At 42.9% G+C, this 19,241-nt stretch overlaps 1 protein-coding gene across 4 annotated transcripts; it reads right to left on the reverse strand.

The window, feature by feature from the left end:
- Positions 1-1,669: 1,669 nt before the first annotated feature.
- On the reverse strand, positions 1,670-7,371 carry LOC109757660 (uncharacterized). 4 transcript variants are annotated; one of them, XM_073501384.1, is made up of 5 exons: positions 6,680-7,371; positions 4,794-5,479; positions 4,619-4,705; positions 2,427-3,347; positions 1,670-2,250 (listed from the first exon to the last, which is right to left on the reverse strand). In XM_073501384.1, exons 1-5 carry the CDS (start codon positions 6,780-6,782, stop codon positions 2,155-2,157), a joined length of 1,893 nt encoding a protein of 630 aa, XP_073357485.1. In that variant the 5' UTR covers positions 6,783-7,371; the 3' UTR covers positions 1,670-2,154. The 4 variants fall into 4 exon arrangements, with proteins under 4 accessions (XP_073357485.1, XP_073357486.1, XP_073357484.1 ...); XM_073501385.1 differs by having other exon boundaries at positions 4,794-5,476; positions 6,680-7,352; XM_073501383.1 differs by having other exon boundaries at positions 2,427-3,356; positions 4,794-5,476; positions 6,680-7,351.
- Positions 7,372-19,241: the final 11,870 nt, after the last annotated feature.

The following is a 19,241-nucleotide window of genomic DNA, read 5'->3' on the forward strand; positions in this document are numbered from 1 at the left end:
TTTCGTAAGTCAGCCACGTGTGTGTTCGAATTATTAAACAGAGAAAAAAGGAATAAAATAAATAGCTCGCTCCGGGATTCGAACATTGGCCTCCTGTGTGGTGTCCCACGCTGCCAACCAGTACGCTACGCTCATGGTTGTGCTCATAAATGGCGCCTGGTCCCTTTTGACTTTAACAGACATGTGTGTGTAAACAAAGAAATAAAAATAAGGGTGTTGGGATTCGACCCCTGACCTCCTAAGTTGATGCTCGCACTGGCAAGTGGCAACCACCTTTGCTGGCTCCTGCCTGTGATTTCTAAGGGCACCTGGTCCATTTTGAAAGATAAGTCAATTCTTCCTGTGGCGCAAGGACGTGGTCGAGTTCCGGTCTTTACGGCGAGCAAATCAGCTGTAGTATGCCGCGGGCGTGCAGAAATAGGGTGCGGTGGCGGCATGGGCATGCGGAGCCGCGGGCGTGCAGAAATAGGGTGCGGTGGTGGCATGGGCATGCGAAGCAGCTGCAACTGTCGCGTGTGCAGTGATATGCCCAAGGCCCGTCGAGGCAGCGTATAATAATCCTGTAATCAATATTTTCATATATGTTCTCCCATTAACAGTCCCATCTTGCTATCTTGCACATATTTTCACCTGTTTATACATAATTAAGCCGGTCGTTAAGAAGGCTAGAGAAATGAGGCAGCCTTGTTGGTTTAAAAAGATGGGATTTATGACATGCATGATAAAGGATAGGAAAAAACGAAAAAAATCACAAGGTTACTCAAAGGATGATGCACATGAAACGCCATTATGATCACTGAGAAGGCTGGAGCAATGAGCCGTTGGTTTAGAAAAATGACTTTCATGACATATAAGATAAAGATTGTTAAATTCTTAGATCAATCAAAGGAAAACAACATAAGGTGACTCAGAGGATGATGATGAGTCAAACAGCGGCCAAAATAATATAAAACATACGAACTAACCCTATATATCACGGTGTCGCTCTAGGGACCGGAGGAACTCACAATTCAGCCACACTCATGAAGCTCCTAATAATGGGCGAGCAACCCTCCAAGGTGTTTGGAAAAGGTTGTGCCGGTCCAAAGTCTCCCGTTGCAACGCACAGGCAAATGTGCTAGTCATACTACAATACTTCTCACATTTTTCCCACAGGGTTTTTGGAGAAGAGTTAATTCAAGGGTGATTCCAGAGATGATCGGTGGCAACCGTCGCGCCGCTCCCCTTGCACCTCTACAAACAGTCGCATGCATCTCTCGATCGTGTCTGTTCCCCTTATATATACCGAGAATCAATCAATGGAATCGACAGTTCAATCATTTATTCAATTGTCTCCCGTTTACAATTCAGTTATCCAAAGTTAACAAACCCGATGATAGCAATCCTAATTGGGTTTTTTCAACATATGAAAATACTATACCTAACAAGTAGGGGAAATGATCTTTTCAGTGAGAGCAACGGATATTTAGACATATTAACATTATTAGAGGGTATTCCCTCCGTAAACTAATATAAGAGCGATTAAATCACTAATAAGAGTGTTTAGATCACTACCTCAGTGCGTTTAGATCACTACTCTTATATTAGTTTACATCGGGAGTACTTTATTGCAGTCAATCACGGAGCGTTTTCTTCAGAGTCAATCGACAAGAGAAAGGCAGCCATCAAATAGCGAATCAATCTCACAGGAAATAAAAGAGGACATCGAGTTAAAGAAACTTTTTCTGAGACGAGTGTAATCATATCCACCTTTTTCATGGTTGAAAATACCACCTTATCCTTTTCGAAAATAAAGATAAGACCTGATGAGGGGAAAAGCAACCTATTTTTCAAAGGGCAGCAGGACAGGACCTACATTTGGTACTCCTGGGAAAAATATGATAAATCCTAACCTCATTTTTCCAACATGCCAAAAATTGTCAGAACTACTTGTGAACCACCTTCCCCAAGTTGATAGACGAGAGTCATCAGGGAAAAAAAAATCTCGACTTGTTAATCTAGACAAAACTCATGCCAAGTACTCTTTGCTATCAGTTCTCAGCATCAAAAGATGTGACTAGCCATTGCATTTTGCAAACTGTGGCTTCCATAGTCCCTAGTACCTGCCTTTTGAAGCGTCTGTTTCCTGTACTCTAGGCTCCTTCAACCTTTCATTTAGCTCTGACCGCAAAGATAAAGGAGAATTATCTTGATGTCGGCGTTGGCTTCCATGGAGAAAAGCCTCTGCTCCAGCCCCTTATGGCGCCTCACCTGCACAAGATTGCAATTGGTGTCATAGCAAAAAATGGCGTCAAATTTTTTCATGTGAACAAGTAACTACAGGCTATTAATTAAGTCCAAACATTACGGGCCTCAAGTTTTGGTGAATTGGGCATATGTCACTAGAATGTGAAGGACATCAGAAATTAAGAATGAAAATGACTTACATAGTCAGCAATTTCTTCCAAACCCAAAGGTTGCACCTTTTCATCTTTACTCCAGCCAAGGGATATCATGAAAGCCAGATCTTCTGCAGTGAATATGGCTTCAGCTGGATACTCCTCATCTTCTGGTTCAGTAGCCTCTGACGATGAACTAGCTTCCTCATTGCCAGACTGTGAGTTCTTGTACCCATCATCTGAATCTGCAAGTGCTGAGGAGGAGCTACCATCCGCATTGTCTGAGCCGGATACCTGGAATCCTTCGTCTCCTGTGTCAGCAAGTTCAGATGAGGAGTCAGACTCCAGGTTTTCTACAACAAGCTGCTGAGATCCCCCAGCTGCCATGTCAATAGACTGCAAGGATGAATTGTTCTCTTCATTGTCTGAATGGTGCCGCTGAGATCCCTCAGAAGAATTTGCTTCTTCACAGAAACACTTTCCATTCCCCATGCATTTCATTCCAGAATTAAGACAAGAATCATGCTTCGCATCAACTCCGCTGGATGGAGATGGCTCACAACCTGACTCAACGGCTGAACTTGAACCATTAGATTTGGTTCGCAACGACTGGAAGAACTTTAATCTTGATTTGCTAACACCACCAGATGAACCTTGCACTAGAGGAAGATCATGTGTGGAAACCTTGGGCTTTTGGCTGAGAGGAGGCTTCTTGTGTGGTTCCATGGAAGCCACACAAGCTGGAGGACTCGCAGGATTGCCTGGAGAGTCTTTAGGAGTCTGTGCAGTACAATTTTGCTCTCGGCTGAGGATTTTAAAGCTTCCTGAAAGAGTAAGCTTTGAAAGCTCGGTCTTGGCTGGAGCTCGAACAGAACCATTGGCGGGAAGTGCTAATGATTGTTGTATGGCCTTACTAGTACCAGCAAGATCTCCAATCCGTGTTCCTTTTGATTTGGAAGAGCTTGTTACCTGAATAATCTTGAAATAAGTTAGCTAAGCAAAATACATTGGTGCATGCATATCACACACTCAAAAAAGGTGAGACAAACACAACCAGAACACACAATTGCCAGAACCATGTAACGTTTACTAGCATCAGTTTTATGAGTGAGCCTTTTCTTTTCGAGGCAAAACTTTTGCTTGCTTTTTAATTATAGTATATGTGGCACATTGCACGTCGAGGACAGAACAAGGTCACATCCAGATAATCATAGTCTAGCACACTGCCATCATGGGCATGGTGACACCGATTAGGGCAATGGATGTGGCAACAGCAATCAAATCCATAGGTATAGGAATTGGGAGATTAGTTTCCCTGCTAGATTAAGTAGTTATTTCCTTCTCTTTTTAGGTTACCATTTTACACATCGTTTCAATCAATATTTTGTTATTAGGCACACACATCTCTGCATAAGATGAACGATTATTTTGATCATCAAGCAAGAGTAGTGATAAATCCTTCTCTACCAGGTTCCCTCTTCTTTCAAGCTGTGCCATCTGGCATCCTTCCACAGTAGTTACCCATTGGTCAAACCGTCAAAGTTCATAACACACACAAGGAAAACAACCTATCAAACTAATTCAGGACAGTAGCCCTTAGGAATACTTCAGCATATATTTTTAAATCGCATTAGAGTGAAACATTAAGTGCAAAGTAGGTATCACATGCAAATTATTTATGCACTTCATAGCAGTCATTCTGCCCATGCCTCTTAACATACAAAATAGCAAGGGTGTAAATATTCCACTTCCAAAGCATGTTTAGATCGCCTTAGTGCATATCTGCACAACCAGCGAAATATAAAGCATCTCCCGGAGTACCATTAGTTGAGTAATGTTCGGGTACAATTAAACATGTGATCATGCTAGAGCAGAAAATCCAATACTACATTTTGCATATATCAGAGGCAAATGAAGTGACCCATGATGTTATACTAAATCATAACATAGGAAACAGAAAATGTAATGTCTAGTCCAACACCATACATACATACATACATACATACATATATATATATATATATATATATATATATGTATATATATATATATATATGTATATATATGTGTATATATATATATATATATTGATAAATTGTTTTATTACTGCAACTGCCAGCAAATATGGGAAGTGATCTACACCCACAAGTAAGAGCAAAAAGTAAATCACAACCATTCTTGCAGGTATAAGGTACTAAATGTGAAAAATTCTTCTGGTCAAAAGGCAGATGATAACTCACAGAAGATTTGCTTGTTGTAGAAGTCATAGGTCTTAGAGTGTTTTGTCTCAAAGTTCTTTCTTCAATCTTCTGAGCATCAATTGATAGCTACAAGCAAAGAGTACGTGAACATGAATCCAGAGAGACAACATTTATATCAATGAGAACATTATAAACACCATGCCATGGTTCCTACCTGAGGTCCAGACGAAGTTCTCTGAGGAGCTTGCATAACAGTCTCTGCCATGCTTAATGCAGTTCCACTGTTCAGTGCTACTTCAGGCTTTTTACTAGGAGCGGCTTGTGGTACAGAAGAGGCAACAAGATTTTTCTTTGGCTCACTTGATAGAGGAGCACCTACTAGCTTGGAAGTCCAGCCATCAGATGGAGTAAATGGAGGCAGGCTCTGAATTGGGGTGGTGATACCAGGAGATGGGACTCTGCTAATGTCTTGCCTTCCATTCTTGTCCTCGGAACTAAGCTGTGGGAATTCTCGCTCAAAGGCAACGCCAACAGTATTGCTTTTAGATGTAAAACCATTATTTAGACTAATTACTCCCTTACTTGATGTGTCTGCCTTCGAGCGAGCACGATTTAACCTATCCCTTTCAGGTCTACATGAGCTAAATGATTGAAAGCCATCACGATCTGCTGTAACGGACCTACTCTCCCTATCACGGGAATCAAAGTCCTTCTCCCTCTCCTTATCCTTGTTCCTTCCAAAATTTGCATAGCCCCTTGTCTTCCCCATGTCATCCCGGTCAAGCCTCCGGGATCCACTTGAGACTGAACTCCTCCGTGATGAAGACTGCCGGGAACTCTGGTCACGGTTGTGCCCAGATGAGCGATTTCTTGATGAACCACCCTTACCTTGACAATCTACTAGAATATCCAAGAGAAGACCTGTTAGGATAATATATGACAGCATTGCAACACAGAAAAACAATGCCACTTATAGTTCACAGGTGTATGAAACTACAATGTCTCCCCCTCCCCCCACCCCACATAAGAATCATTCTTCATAATGGCATTTGCAGACAAATAGTATGCTCGTAAGAGCACATAAAAATCACCGTAATTGAAAAGAAGTAGCAGGGTATGTCTGCATGGTGGCCAAAACTCACCTGCCAATTTTCTCACCAAGATCACTATTTTAGGATGGTTGCCAATTATTTGGGGGGCCAATGCCTACTTAGCACCTTATTAAGTTCATCTTTCTTGCCAATGTTGGCCAATTCCATTTATTTGTTGAAAGTTAACATTAGTAGGTCAAACAGCCTTCCATACTAACAAAAAGTGCTGCTTCCTAGTACAACAATGTATAGATGGTTCAATTTAAGTGTGATGCCCTTTTAGCAAGGTACTTTCCGCTTGCAAATAATTGTCGTTTAGCTGTTCAAGGAAATATATTCCACCAACAACTATAAGTGTTAAATTGGTATACTATAGAGTAAATAAAGCATGGTCATAAATAAATTAATAAAGCATTAACCCCTCAGTTGATGGCTTGATCAAATATCTACTCTGTAAACCAGAGGGGCGCTTCTATTAATTTAAAGCCGGACGCTTCTAGCGTCTTCGTTCCAAAAAAAAGTGTCACGAGCCTTCCAGATGTTACCATGTTTACAAATAGTATAAACTACAGTAGAACATGTAATGAACACAACGCAATGGTTTGTTATTGCAGCTGACACCCGCAGCTGATACCACCTGAATCATATGAGCATCATTTCAAACTACAGGAACCCTTGATACTACATAAAGAACACATGAATTCTTCAATGATGCCCATAATTGAGCCAATATTCCCATCATCTAATTAATCCAAGAAACAACATTCGAATTCACCAATCTCTATTTTCAAAGCAAAATCACATCAGGCTAAAAGGCACCACAAAACCCTAATCTCCTCTTAAACAATACCCGCACGAAAGTATCCCATTAAATAAGCATGTATCTCCAGCGTGAATCAAAATGCATCCCGTTTCACCACACAGCTAGCAGCACCCGGCGATAGATTACATTTATAACACTAGAAGTCTGAGAGTAGCAAACACAAAATTGGTAGGCTGGTGAATTCACCTTTGCGTGACGAAGCTGCGGCCCAGAGGGTCGCGGCACCAGTGGCCGTGACCTGGCCCTGCATCAGCCATTGCGGCTTGAAGGCGGGTATGTCCTGCTCCATGGGGGGCACCACTCACCATCTACCCACCAATGGCTGCGGAGAGGGGAGGTCCTTCTCCAGCGATCCAATCGGTGCGCCCACCAGCCTAATCCGCGGCTGCAATGCCACGCCGCCGCTGCCACCAACGCTCCGCTCCTATCCCCTTATCACCAATCAACGCATGCCGGCGACCTCCACGCCACCCCTCCGTGGAGGTAGGGCTACCACCGAAACCCTAGCGCGGCAGCGCCTTCGCCTCGCCGCCCGACCGAAACCCTAGATAGGGCTATCACCAGAGCCGCCCCTATAATCAGCCCCGAAAAATCACGGGGAAAAAAAATCGGGGCCGCCGCCGCCTCCAATTTGCCCCGTATCGTATCACGGGGCGCCTCTTTCCCGATTGAAGGGCCCCCAATCCGCTCGTAATCAGTCGGCGAGATGGGGGTAGGGTCGTATCGGCGTCGATTTCTTGAGCTGGGTCGGCGAGTTTGCCCTCGGCGAATTGAAACGGCCGGCGGCTGCGGGGCGGAAGAGGGGGGGGGGGGGGGGGGGGGGGGGGGGGGGGGGGCAGGGGGAAACGAACAAAAAGCAATTTGCGAGAGAGGAGGATAGGGATATATATTTTGTTGGGGGTTTTATAGGATTTGGCTGCCTGGCAGCAGGGGAGCTCGACTCGTACACGTTCTGGATGTGGATACTACCTGGAGAAACCCTACGCAAAATTCTTTTGCTCTTATTAGGTGAACTTTAGGTGGATAGCCTCCTCTGCTATTTGTGTATATAGGCACCTTATATATAAGGAGCAGGAGCATAGGTGGTGTTTAGTTTGGCTCTGGATTGTGAGAAAGCTGCAGTGGAAAATCTGAAGAAAAATAATTGATAAGAATTGTTTTTAATGCCCTTGAAGACTGTTTACATATTAATTAATTAACTGTAAACATCGATTTATACACTGAATGACATGTAAATGATCATTTTGGAAGGAAATTATCATGTTTTAATGTTGCATAGGCTTGAAAAATATGAACAAAACGATAGTACCAAAGTTCAACATAATCAGTACATTCCAATTTTATAGGAAATTCATCAACACTCGCATAAATTGGTACGAAGATATCAAATTATTCATCAATATTCATCTAAATATCACAAATTCAAAAGGAAACTATAACTTTGTACAAGTCGTTCAAATTCGTATAAAGACCACAAACAATCTTTGCAAAAAAAAACACAAATTCCTTCCCATTTGTATCAAAGTGGCATTAATTTCATAAGATTCCACACTAGTGGCGGGAGCAATCGGAGTACTAATAAAATTATTATTAGTAGTATTGGAAAAGTCACGCAATTTGGTGTTTTCTTGAGACATCGTGACAAAGCAAGCAATCTAACACACAAGCAACCAAAAAGCAAACGAAAAAACAAACGAAAGAAGGGCGAATAAAAAGGCAAATATTTTTGTGTTTTTCTGAAAACATTTTAGAAATGGAGAAGAGGAAAACGAGAGGCAAATGGCAAATAATGTAAGTGCAAGAGATGAGAGTTTATGATGGGTGCTTGTTAGGCTTGATGTAGAACCTCCCCGGCAACGGCGCCAGAAATTCTTCCTGCTACTTCTTCAGACTGCATTGGTTTTCCCTTGAAGTGGAAAGGGTGATGCAGCAAAGTAGAGATAAGTATTTCCCTCGATTAAGAACCAAGGTATCAATCCAGTAGGAGGCACAAGCAAGTCTCCAATCTATGCACCTGCACAAACTAACAAACACTTGCACACAACGCAAAAAAGGGTTTGTCAATCCCTTCACGATCACAGACAAGAGTGAGACCTGAAATAGATAGGTATAAAAGATAAATAAAAAGGCAAACTAAAGTAAATATGAATAAATTACAGCAAGGTATTTTTGGGTTTTTTGGTTTATAGATCTGAAAATATACGATGGAAAATAGACCCGGGGCCATAGGTTTCACTAGAGGCTTCTCTCTTGAAAGGAAACATACGATGGGTAAACAAATTACTGTCGAGCAATAGATAGAAAAGCACAAAGTTATGACGATATCCAAGGCAATGATCATGAATATAGGCATCACGTCTGTGTCAAGTAGACCGACTCCTGCCTGCATCTACTACTATTACTCCACACATCGACCGCTATCCAACATGCATCTAGAGTATTAAGTTCATAAGAACGGAGTAACGCCTTAAGTATGTTGACATGGTGTAGTGGGGTAATCTCAAGCAACATGATCAAAACCCCATCTTTTTACCCTTGATGGCAACAATACAATACGTGCCTCACTACCTCTACTTTGTCACTCGGTGGGACACCGCAAGATTGAACCAAAAAATAAGCACCTCCCCCATTTGCAAGAAATACCAATCTAGTTGGCCAAACCAAACCGATAATTCAAAGAGAAATACAAAGATATTTAATCATGCATAAAAGATTTCAGAAAAGACTCAAATAATATTCATAGATAATCTGATCATAAATTCACAATTCATCAGATCTCGACAAACACACCGCAAAAAAATATTACATCGGATAGAACTCCAAGAACATCGAGGAGAACATTGTATTGAAGATCAAAGAGAGAGAAGAAACCATCTAGCTACTAGCTATGGACCCGTAAGTCTATGGTAAACTACTCAGGCTTCATTGGAAGGGCGACAAGGTTGATGTAGATGCCCTCCGTGATCGAATCCCCCTTCGGTAGGATGCCGGAAAAGGCCCCAAGATGGGATCTCACCGGAACAGAGGCTTGCACCGGCGGAAAAGTATTTTGGTGGACACTTCTGGTGGTTTGGGAAATTTTGGGAATTTATAGTGCAAAGATTAGGGTTGGGGGACTCCCGAGTTGTCCACAAGCCAGGGGCGCGCCCTGAGGGCTTGTGGGCCCCTCAGGACTACTTTGACCCCCTCTCCAAGTCCTACGGGTGTCTTCTGGTCCAAGAAAAATCATGACGAAAGTTTTATTCCGTTTGGACTCCGTTAGGTATTCCTTTTCTGTAAAACTCAAAAACAATGAATAGACAGAAACTGGCACTGGGCTCTAGGTTAATAGGTTAGTCCTAAAAATAATATAAAATAGCATATTAATGCATATAAAACATCCAAAACAGATAATATAATAGCATGGAACAATAAAAATTATAGATACGTTGGAGACGTATCAGTGGATTGGTATTGCCCGGGAATCCTGGTATCTACCATTGATCATCTCGACGGAATGCCACGCAGAGTCAAAGAGATGGATGGATACTTCAAGGCCGGAAAGCATACATGTGCAACCGCAAGTCATTATTGGCTCTGGCTTGGTTGACCTTATTCGTGTCTCTACCTGGTCAGTTGCTAGCAGACGTGGACGGACGATATGATTGGATGGGCACTGACATCTATTGGATGATCGCTCTAGAAGACCATGTTTCAATCATCCCGTTCTCAAACACCAGGCAGTGCGAGGACATAACGGGAGGGATCGAATCTTGCGGGTAAAGTGTACAAGACTCTGCAGAGTAACAACCTAATCGATTAGCCGTGTCCCCGGTTACAGACAATATAAGCACCGGAGATGATGCTATTAGCCAGTCTTAACATAATTAATTATAATGAGTGGGTTTATTAATAATTTTGGGATATGAGAATTGGTTGGTGGAACCATCTCATTAACAGCCAGCTTTTGTAGTAATTTTTTCATTTGACTCCTTTGTTGTAGGAAAAAAACAGCTTTTCGCACAAATTATAAACTTAGAGCCCCACCAGCCATATTTGCATATAGTATAGATATTTTATTTTATCAGTTCTCTCTTGTGACTTTGCCGACATATTCAAAATGCTGACCTACACGACTGCAACATCTCATGTTGAAGAGTATTATTCCGAGGAGTGAGGCTACATTCTACGCTTGGTGATATGCCCTTAGAGTCGGATGGACTCGCTATCTTTTATATCTTTCGCAGTAGTTTATCTCATGAGTTGGACTTCAGGCAATTTATTATTTTTGTAATAAAGACTCTATATGAGATTTCGGTGTAATAAAGCATGTGTGATTGCACTTTGATATATCCATTGATATACTGTGTGTGCCAGCATGATCTTGGGATGGTACAGATACATAGAGGACCGTTTTCGGGTCGGGTCGCTACAGTTTTTTTCATCAAACATCTTTACAGATAAGATACTCTCATAGCGTCCAAACGTAAACGAGAAGTACATAACATAGTTTGTGTAGAAAAATAAGCATAATACAGAAATCTTTCGCCACAAAATCCAACAAGCACATCCAAATACAGATATCTCTCTTAGGCCCTATTTGGTGGGATTTTCAACTGGCTTCCACCACTGAAAAGCCCAAAGCTAACCAAACAGACATATTCCAAATGTGCTTCTCCCGAATCCATCAAAAAACATATGCACAAGAGAAAGCTACCAAAGAGGTGCTTTTCCGGATTTGGATTCCTCTTTCCTCGAGCTTACCCCAGCCTTTGGATGAATTTACCAACCTTGCCACCAAAACAAGTCGAACCGGTACTAGAGTCCCAATTGAGCGAGCAACTCATTGAGCGATTTCTCATCGAGCCTCCCACCTCCAACGACCCTGTAGTGTTAGCACGTGACATCGTTTCGTCCCGATATCTTCCTTGTATTCCCCGTCGCCGTCCGGTTGACCCTCTAGCAAAGCTTTGCCACTTTGGACGTCGCCTCACCTTGCTAGGTTTTCGCGCTCGACCCCCTCCGGTTGGCCCTCACTGCACGGTGTCGTCTCCCTGTTATGAAAAAACTTATTTTGCTTCATTGCTAACATGCACTACCAATTGATGGTTGCGATGAATTGATTCATATGCACAATGATGGGAAGAGGCGATGGAGTTGCCACACGAGAGGAGACATGATGTGAATGAAAGGTTACAACAGTCGTGTAGATCAACATTTTGAATATGTCGGCAAAGTCACAAGAGAGAACTGATAAAATAAAATATCTATACTATATGCAAATATGGCTGGTGGGGCTCTAAGTTTATAATTTGTGCGAAAAGCTGATTTTTTTCCTACAACAAAGGAGTCAAATGAAAAAATTACTACAAAAGTTGGCTGTTAATGAGATGGTTCCACCAACCAATTCTCATATCCCAAAATTATTAATAAACCCACTCATTATAATTAATTATGATAAGACTGACTAATAGCATCATCTCCGGTGCTTATATTGTCTGTAACCGGGGACACGGCTAACCGATTAGGTTGTTACTCTGCAGAGTCTTGTACACTTTACCCGCAAGATTCGATCCCTCCCGTTATGTCCTCGCACTGCCTGGTGTTTGAGAACGGGATGATTGAATCATGGTCTTCCAAAGCAATCATCCAATAGATGTCAGTGCCCATCCAATCATACCGTTCGTCTATGTCTGCTAGCAACTGACCAGGTAGAGACACGAATAAGGTCAACCAAGCCAGAGCCAATAATGACTTGCGGTTGCACATGTATGCTTTCCGGCCTTGAAGTATCCATCCATCTCTTTGACTCTGCGTGGCATTCCGTCGAGATGATCAATGGTAGATACCAGGATTCCCGGGCATAACCATGATAGATATTAGGCTGCCAGATGCAATACCAATCCACTGATACGTCTCCAACGTATCTATAATTTTTATTGTTCCATGCTATTATATTATCTGTTTTGGATGTTTTATATGCATTAATATGCTATTTTATATTATTTTTAGGACTACCTATTAACCTAGAGCCCAGTGCCAGTTTCTGTCTATTCATTGTTTTTGAGTTTTACAGAAAAGGAATACCTAACGGAGTCCAAACGGAATAAAACTTTTGCCATGATTTTTCTTGGACCAGAAGACACCCGTAGGACTTGGAGAGGGGGTCAAAGTAGTCCTGAGGGGCCCACAAGCCCTCAGGGCGTGCCCCTGGCTTGTGGACACCTCGGGAGTCCCCCAACCCTAATCTTTGCACTATAAATTCCCAAAATTTCCCAAACCACCAGAAGTGTCCACCAAAATACTTTTCCGCCGGTGCAAGCCTCTGTTCCGGTGAGATCCCATCTTGGGGCCTTTTCCGGCATCCTACCGAAGGGGGATTCGATCACGGAGGGCATCTACATCAACCTTGTCGCCCTTCCGATGAAGCCTGAGTAGTTTACCATAGACCTACGGGTCCATAGCTAGTAGCTAGATGGTTTCTTCTCTCTCTTTGATCTTCAATACAATGTTCTCCTTGATGTTCTATCCGATGTAATATTCTTTTGCGGTGTGTTTGTCGAGATCCGATGAATTGTGAATTTATGATCAGATTATCTATGAATATTATTTGAGTCTTTTCTGAAATCTTTTATGCATGATTAAATATCTTTGTATTTCTCTTTGAATTATCGGTTTGGTTTGGCCAACTAGATTGGTATTTCTTGCAAATGGGGGAGGTGCTTATTTTTTGGTTCAATCTTGCGGTGTCCCACCGAGTGACAAAGTAGAGGTAGTGAGGCACGTATTGTATTGTTGCCATCAAGGGTAAAAAGATGGGGTTTTGATCATGTTGCTTGAGATTACCCCACTACACCATGTCAACATACTTAAGGCGTTACTCCGTTCTTATGAACTTAATACTCTAGATGCATGTTGGATAGCGGTCGATGTGTGGAGTAATAGTAGTAGATGCAGGCAGGACTCGGTCTACTTGACACAGACGTGATGCCTATATTCATGATCATTGCCTTGGATATCGTCATAACTTTGTGCTTTTCTATCTATTGCTCGACAGTAATTTGTTTACCCATCGTATGTTTTCTTTCAAGAGAGAAGCCTCTAGTGAAACCTATGGCCCCGGGGTCTATTTTCCATCATATATTTTCAGATCTATAAACCAAAAAACCCAAAAATACCTTGCTGCAATTTATTCATATTTACTTTAGTTTGCCTTTTTATTTATCTTTTATACCTATCTCTTTCAGATCTCACTCTTGTCCGTGATCGTGAAGGGATTGACAATCCCTTTTTCGCGTTGTGTGCAAGTGTTTGTTAGTTTGTGCAGGTGCATAGATTGGAGACTTGCTTGTGCCTCCTACTGGATTGATACCTTGATTCTTAATTGAGGGAAATACTTATCTCTACTTTGCTGCATAACCCTTTCCTCTTCAAGGGAAAAATCAACGCAAGCTGAAGAAGTAGCAGGAAGAATTTCTGGCGCCGTTGCCGGGGAGGTTCTACATCAAGCCTACCAAGTACCCATCATAAACTCTCATCTCTTGCACTTACATTATTTGCCATTTGCCTCTCATTTTCCTCTTCCCCATTTCTAAAACGTTTTCAGAAAAACACAAAAATATTTGCCTTTTTATTCGCCCTTCTTTCGTTCGTCTTTTCATTTGCTTTTTGGTTGCTTGTGTGTTAGATTGCTTGCTTTGTCACGGTGTCTGAGGAAAACAGCAAATTGTGTGACTTTTCCAATACTAATAATAATGATTTTATTAGTACTCTGAGCTCCCGCCACTAGTGCGAAATCTTATGAAATTAATGCCGCTTTGTTGAATCTTGTTATGAAAGAACAATTTTTCGGTCTTCCTAGTGAAGATGTTGCATCCCATCTAAATACTTTCGTTGAGTGGTGTGATATGAAAAAGAAAAAGGATGTGGATAATGATATTGTTAAATTGATGCTATGTCCGCTCTCTCTACGAGGTCGTGCTAAAACTTGGTTTTCATCTTTGCCTAAAAATAGTATTGATTCATGGAATAAGTGTAAAGATGATTTTATTTCCAAGTATTTTCCTTCCGCTAAGATCATCTCCCTTAGGAACGATATAATGAATTTTAAGCAACTTGATCTTGAACATGTTGCACAATCTTGGGAGAGGATGAAATTGATGATAAGAAATTTCCCTACTCATGGTTTAAGTTTATGGATGATCATACAAAAAAATTATGCCGGATTGAATTTTGCATCTAGAAATCTTTTAGATTCTGCCGCGGGAGGTACTTTTATGGAAATTACATTAGGAGAAGCTACTAAACTCCTAGATAATATTGTGGCTAATTACTCTCAGTGGCATACTGAAAGATCTTCTACTAGTAAAAGAAGTGCATGTGATTGAAGAAATTAATACTTTGAGTGGAAAGATGGATGAACTTATGAAATTGATTACTAGTAAGAGTGCTCCTATTGATCCTAATGACATGCCTTTGTCCACTTTGATTGAGAATAATAATGAATCTACGGATGTGAATTTTGTTGGTAGGAACAATTTTGGTAATAACACATATAGAGGTAATTTCAACCCTAGACCGTTTCCTAGTAATTCCTCTAATAATTATGGTAATTTGTTGGGAAACGTTGCATGAAAAAATAATCTATGCACACGCAATGATCTATCAATGGATATGCATAGAAACGAGGGGGAGAGTGTGTCTACATACCCTCGTAGACCATAAGCGGAAGTGTTTCACAACGCGGTTGATGTAGTCGAACTTTCTTCGCGCTCCAACCGATCTAGTACCAAACGCACGGCACCTCCGCGTTCTGCACACGTTCAGCTCGGTGAGGTCCTCCGCCTTCTTGATCCAGCAAGATGGCGAGGTAGTAGATGAGTTCCGGCAGCACGGCGGCGTGGTGACGGTGATGGTGATGTGATCTCCGCAGGGCTTCGCCTAAGCACTACGAAAATATGACCGAGAGAGTAAATGGTGAACGGGGGCGCCACACACGGCTAAGACAATGTTGTGTCCTTGTGTGGCGACCCCTACCTATGTATATATAGGTGGGAGGGGAGGAGGCAGCCCCTAGGGCGCCCCAAGAGACCTGGCGGTAGCCCTAGGGCCGCTGCCTTGCCCTGCGCCCCCCTTTCCTTGTAAGAAGAAGGGGAAGGAAAGAGGGGGGAGAGGGAAGGAAGGGGGAGTCCTACTCAACACTTTCCTTTCCCTCCCCTCTTTCCTTCTCCTCCTCATAGGGTCGGCCACTATAGGGGCGCACCAACCCCTTGTGGGCTGGTGTGTTCCCTCTCTTGGCTCATAAGGCCCATATCTTTGCCGGGGGTGCCCGAAACTCTTTTCCGGTGACCCGATAAGTACCTGGTACCCTACGAAACACTTCGGTGTCCGAATACCATCGTCCTATATATCAATCTTTACCTCTCGACCATTTCGAGACTCCTCGTCATGTCTGTGATCTCATCCGGGACTTCGAACAACATTCTGTCACCAAATCACATAACTCATATAATACTATATCGTCAACGAACGTTAAGCGTGCAGACCCTACGGGTTCGAGAACTATGTAGACATGAACGAGACACCTCTCTGGTTAATAACCAATAGTAGAACCTGTATGCCCATATTGGCTACTACATATTCTACGAAGATCTTTATCGGTCGAACCGTTATGACAACATACATAATTCCCTTTGTCCATCGGTATAATACTTGCCCGAGATTCGATCGTCAGTATCTTCATACCTAGTTCAATCTCGTTACCAGAATGTCTCTTTACTCGTTCTGTAATACATCACCTCGTGACTAACTCCTTAGTCGTTTGCTTGCAAGCTTATGATGTGTATTACCGAGAGGGCCCAGAGATACCTCTCCGATACTCGGAGTGACAAATCTTAATCTCGATCTATGCCAACCCAACAAACACCTTCAGAGATACGTGTAGAGCATCTTTATAATCACTCAGTTACATTGTGATGTTTGATAGCACACAAAGGCATTCCTATGGTATCTGAGATTTGCATAATCTCATAGTCGAAGGAATATGTATTTGACATGAAGAAAGCAATAGTAATAAAACTGAACGATCATAATGATAAGCTAACGAATGGGTCTTGTCCATCACATCATTCTCCTAATGATGTGATCCCGTTATCAAATGACAACTCATGTCAATGGTTAGGAACACTTAACCATCTTTGATCAACGAGCTAGTCTAGTAGAGGCTCATTAGGGACACGGTGTTTGTTTATGTATTCATACATGTATTAAGGTTTCCGATCAATACAATTCTAGCATGAATAATAAACCTTTATCATGAATAAGGAAATATAAAATAACAACTTTATTATTGCCTCTAGGGCATATTTTCTTCACTCTCCCACTTGCGATCACTACAAAAAAAAGGACACATCCGTGACATTTTGGGAAGAACGAATTTTTTTTCTATCATACTTATGACACTTCTATGACGATAACTGTGACAAAACCCGGTATCATCATAGATGTGGTGGGCTCCTACTTCTATGACAAAAAATCATGACAGAAAATGGGCTTTTCGTCCTGGGCGGGCCGGAGACGCAGCTGCATGACATTCTTTGGGTCGTCCATGATGGAAAAAACCGTGGTAGAAGCGAGGGCGAGGAAAATATCGGGGAGTTCCCGGTTACGGTGGGTGGTCGGGGGCTGAGCGATGCGCGTTTCTCTCATACGTACGCGCGTGTGTACGAGGTGTTGGGCTCTAACTGAACCCGAGCGATTGCACTGCAGGCTACGCGTTACTGAACCCGAGTGGTCGATCGATCCCTTGTTGTTAACTGAACCGAGTGATTCCTTTGCTACTGCTGCTAACTGAAGCCGATCGATGCTGCCTCTAGATGAATAGTGAGTGTTATTGGGGGGTTTGGATGAACAGTTCCCGGTGGGGGGTTGGATGAACAGGACCCGTGGTAGTAGAGGCCGTTGCCGCTGGATGAACAGTACCCCGATCGATCGAGCCGGTGGATGAATAGGACCCCGTGGAGGGCTGGATGAACAGGACCCCGTGGAGGCTGGATGAACAGGACCCCGTGGAGGGCTGGTTGAATAGTAGCCCGTGGACAGGTGGTTGAACAGGACCCCGTGGAGAGGGCTGGTTGAACAGTAGCCGGTGGAGGAGCGCGCGGTGGAGGCTGGATGAACAGGAGCCCGTGGATGAACAGTCGCAGGTGGAGGCTGGAGGAGGTCGACGGTGGATGAACAGTAGCCCGTGGAGGCAGTCGATGGTGGATGAACAGTTGCCCGTGGAGGCAGTCGACGGTGGAGATGAACAGTATCCCGTGGAGTCCCGTTTTGTGGTACGCCACACCCCTCCTGTTGGGGATATGACTATTGGATATGACCCGCCCGGGAGGGGCCGGGTTATCCCAATGGCAGTTCATAAACCAAGCCCATGAATATGTTGAAGATGGCGGTTCATGTAGTAGGCTTGTTAAAGGGCCCAAAACTCAAAGGCGGCTTAAGGCCCATAAGTGTAAACCGCCATGTATATGTGACTTGTATTGTAAGGCATGTAAGATAAGTCACCGGGCCGGACACGTTTGTATGAGCCGGCCGGGACTCTGTAAGCCGCGGGGCGTCAACCCGTGTATATAAGGGGACGACCCGGCAGCGGCTTAGGGCGAGAAAACAATAGATCGAAAGCCAGGCTAAGCGTATTCGCTCCCTGGTAATCGAAACCCTAGCAATACCACCTCAAACTGGACTAGGCTTTTACCTTCACCGTAAGGGGCCGAACTAGTATAAACTCCTCGTGTCCTTTGTACCATTTTAACCCCTTTAAGCTAACTACGTCGCAATGGCTCCACAACTAAGTCCTTCCACTAGGACATCTGCCGTGACAATTCCACGACAGTTGGCGCCCACCATGGGGCCTGCGCACGGTGGTTTTGAGTTCTTGAAGGGCAGCTTTGAAGGGATCAAGGGATACTGCTACCTCTTGAGCACTGCGTTGGTTTTCCCTTGAAGAGGAAAGGGTGATGCAGTAAAGTAGCGTAAGTATTTCCCTCGGTTTTTGAGAACCAAGGTATCAATCCAGTAGGAGATCATGCACGAGTCCCTCACGCCTACACAAACAAATAAGAACCTCGCAACCAATGCGATAAAGGGGTTGTCAATCCCTCAACGGTCACTTACGAGAGTGAGATCTGATAGATATGATAAGATAATATTTTTGGTATTTTTATAATAAAGATGCAAAGTAAAATAAAAGGCAATAAAAATAGCTAAGTGTTGGAAGATTAATATGATGGAAAATAGACCCGGGGGCCATAGGTTTCACTAGTGGCTTCTCTCAAGAGCATAAGTATTACGGTGGGTGAACAAATTACTGTCGAGCAATTGATAGAATTGAGCATAGTTATGAGAATATCTAGGTATGATCATGTATATAGGCATCACGTCCGTGACAAGTAGACCGAAACGATTCTGCATCTACTACTATTACTCCACACATCGACCGCTATCCAGCATGCATCTAGAGTGTTAAGTTCATAAGAACAGAGTAACGCTTTAAGCAAGATGACATGATGTGGAGGGATAAACTCATGCAATATGATATAAACCCCATCTTTTTATCCTCGATGGCAACAATACAATGCGTGCCTTGCTGCCCCTGCTGTCACTGGGAAAGGACCCCGCAAGATTGAACCCAAAGCTAAGCACTTCTCTCATTGCAAGAAAGATCAATCTAGTAGGCCAAACCAAACTGATAATTCGAAGAGACTTGCAAAGA

The sequence above is a fragment of the Aegilops tauschii genome, chromosome 6 (assembly GCF_002575655.3).
Source record: "Aegilops tauschii subsp. strangulata cultivar AL8/78 chromosome 6, Aet v6.0, whole genome shotgun sequence".
NCBI lineage: Eukaryota > Viridiplantae > Streptophyta > Magnoliopsida > Poales > Poaceae > Aegilops > Aegilops tauschii.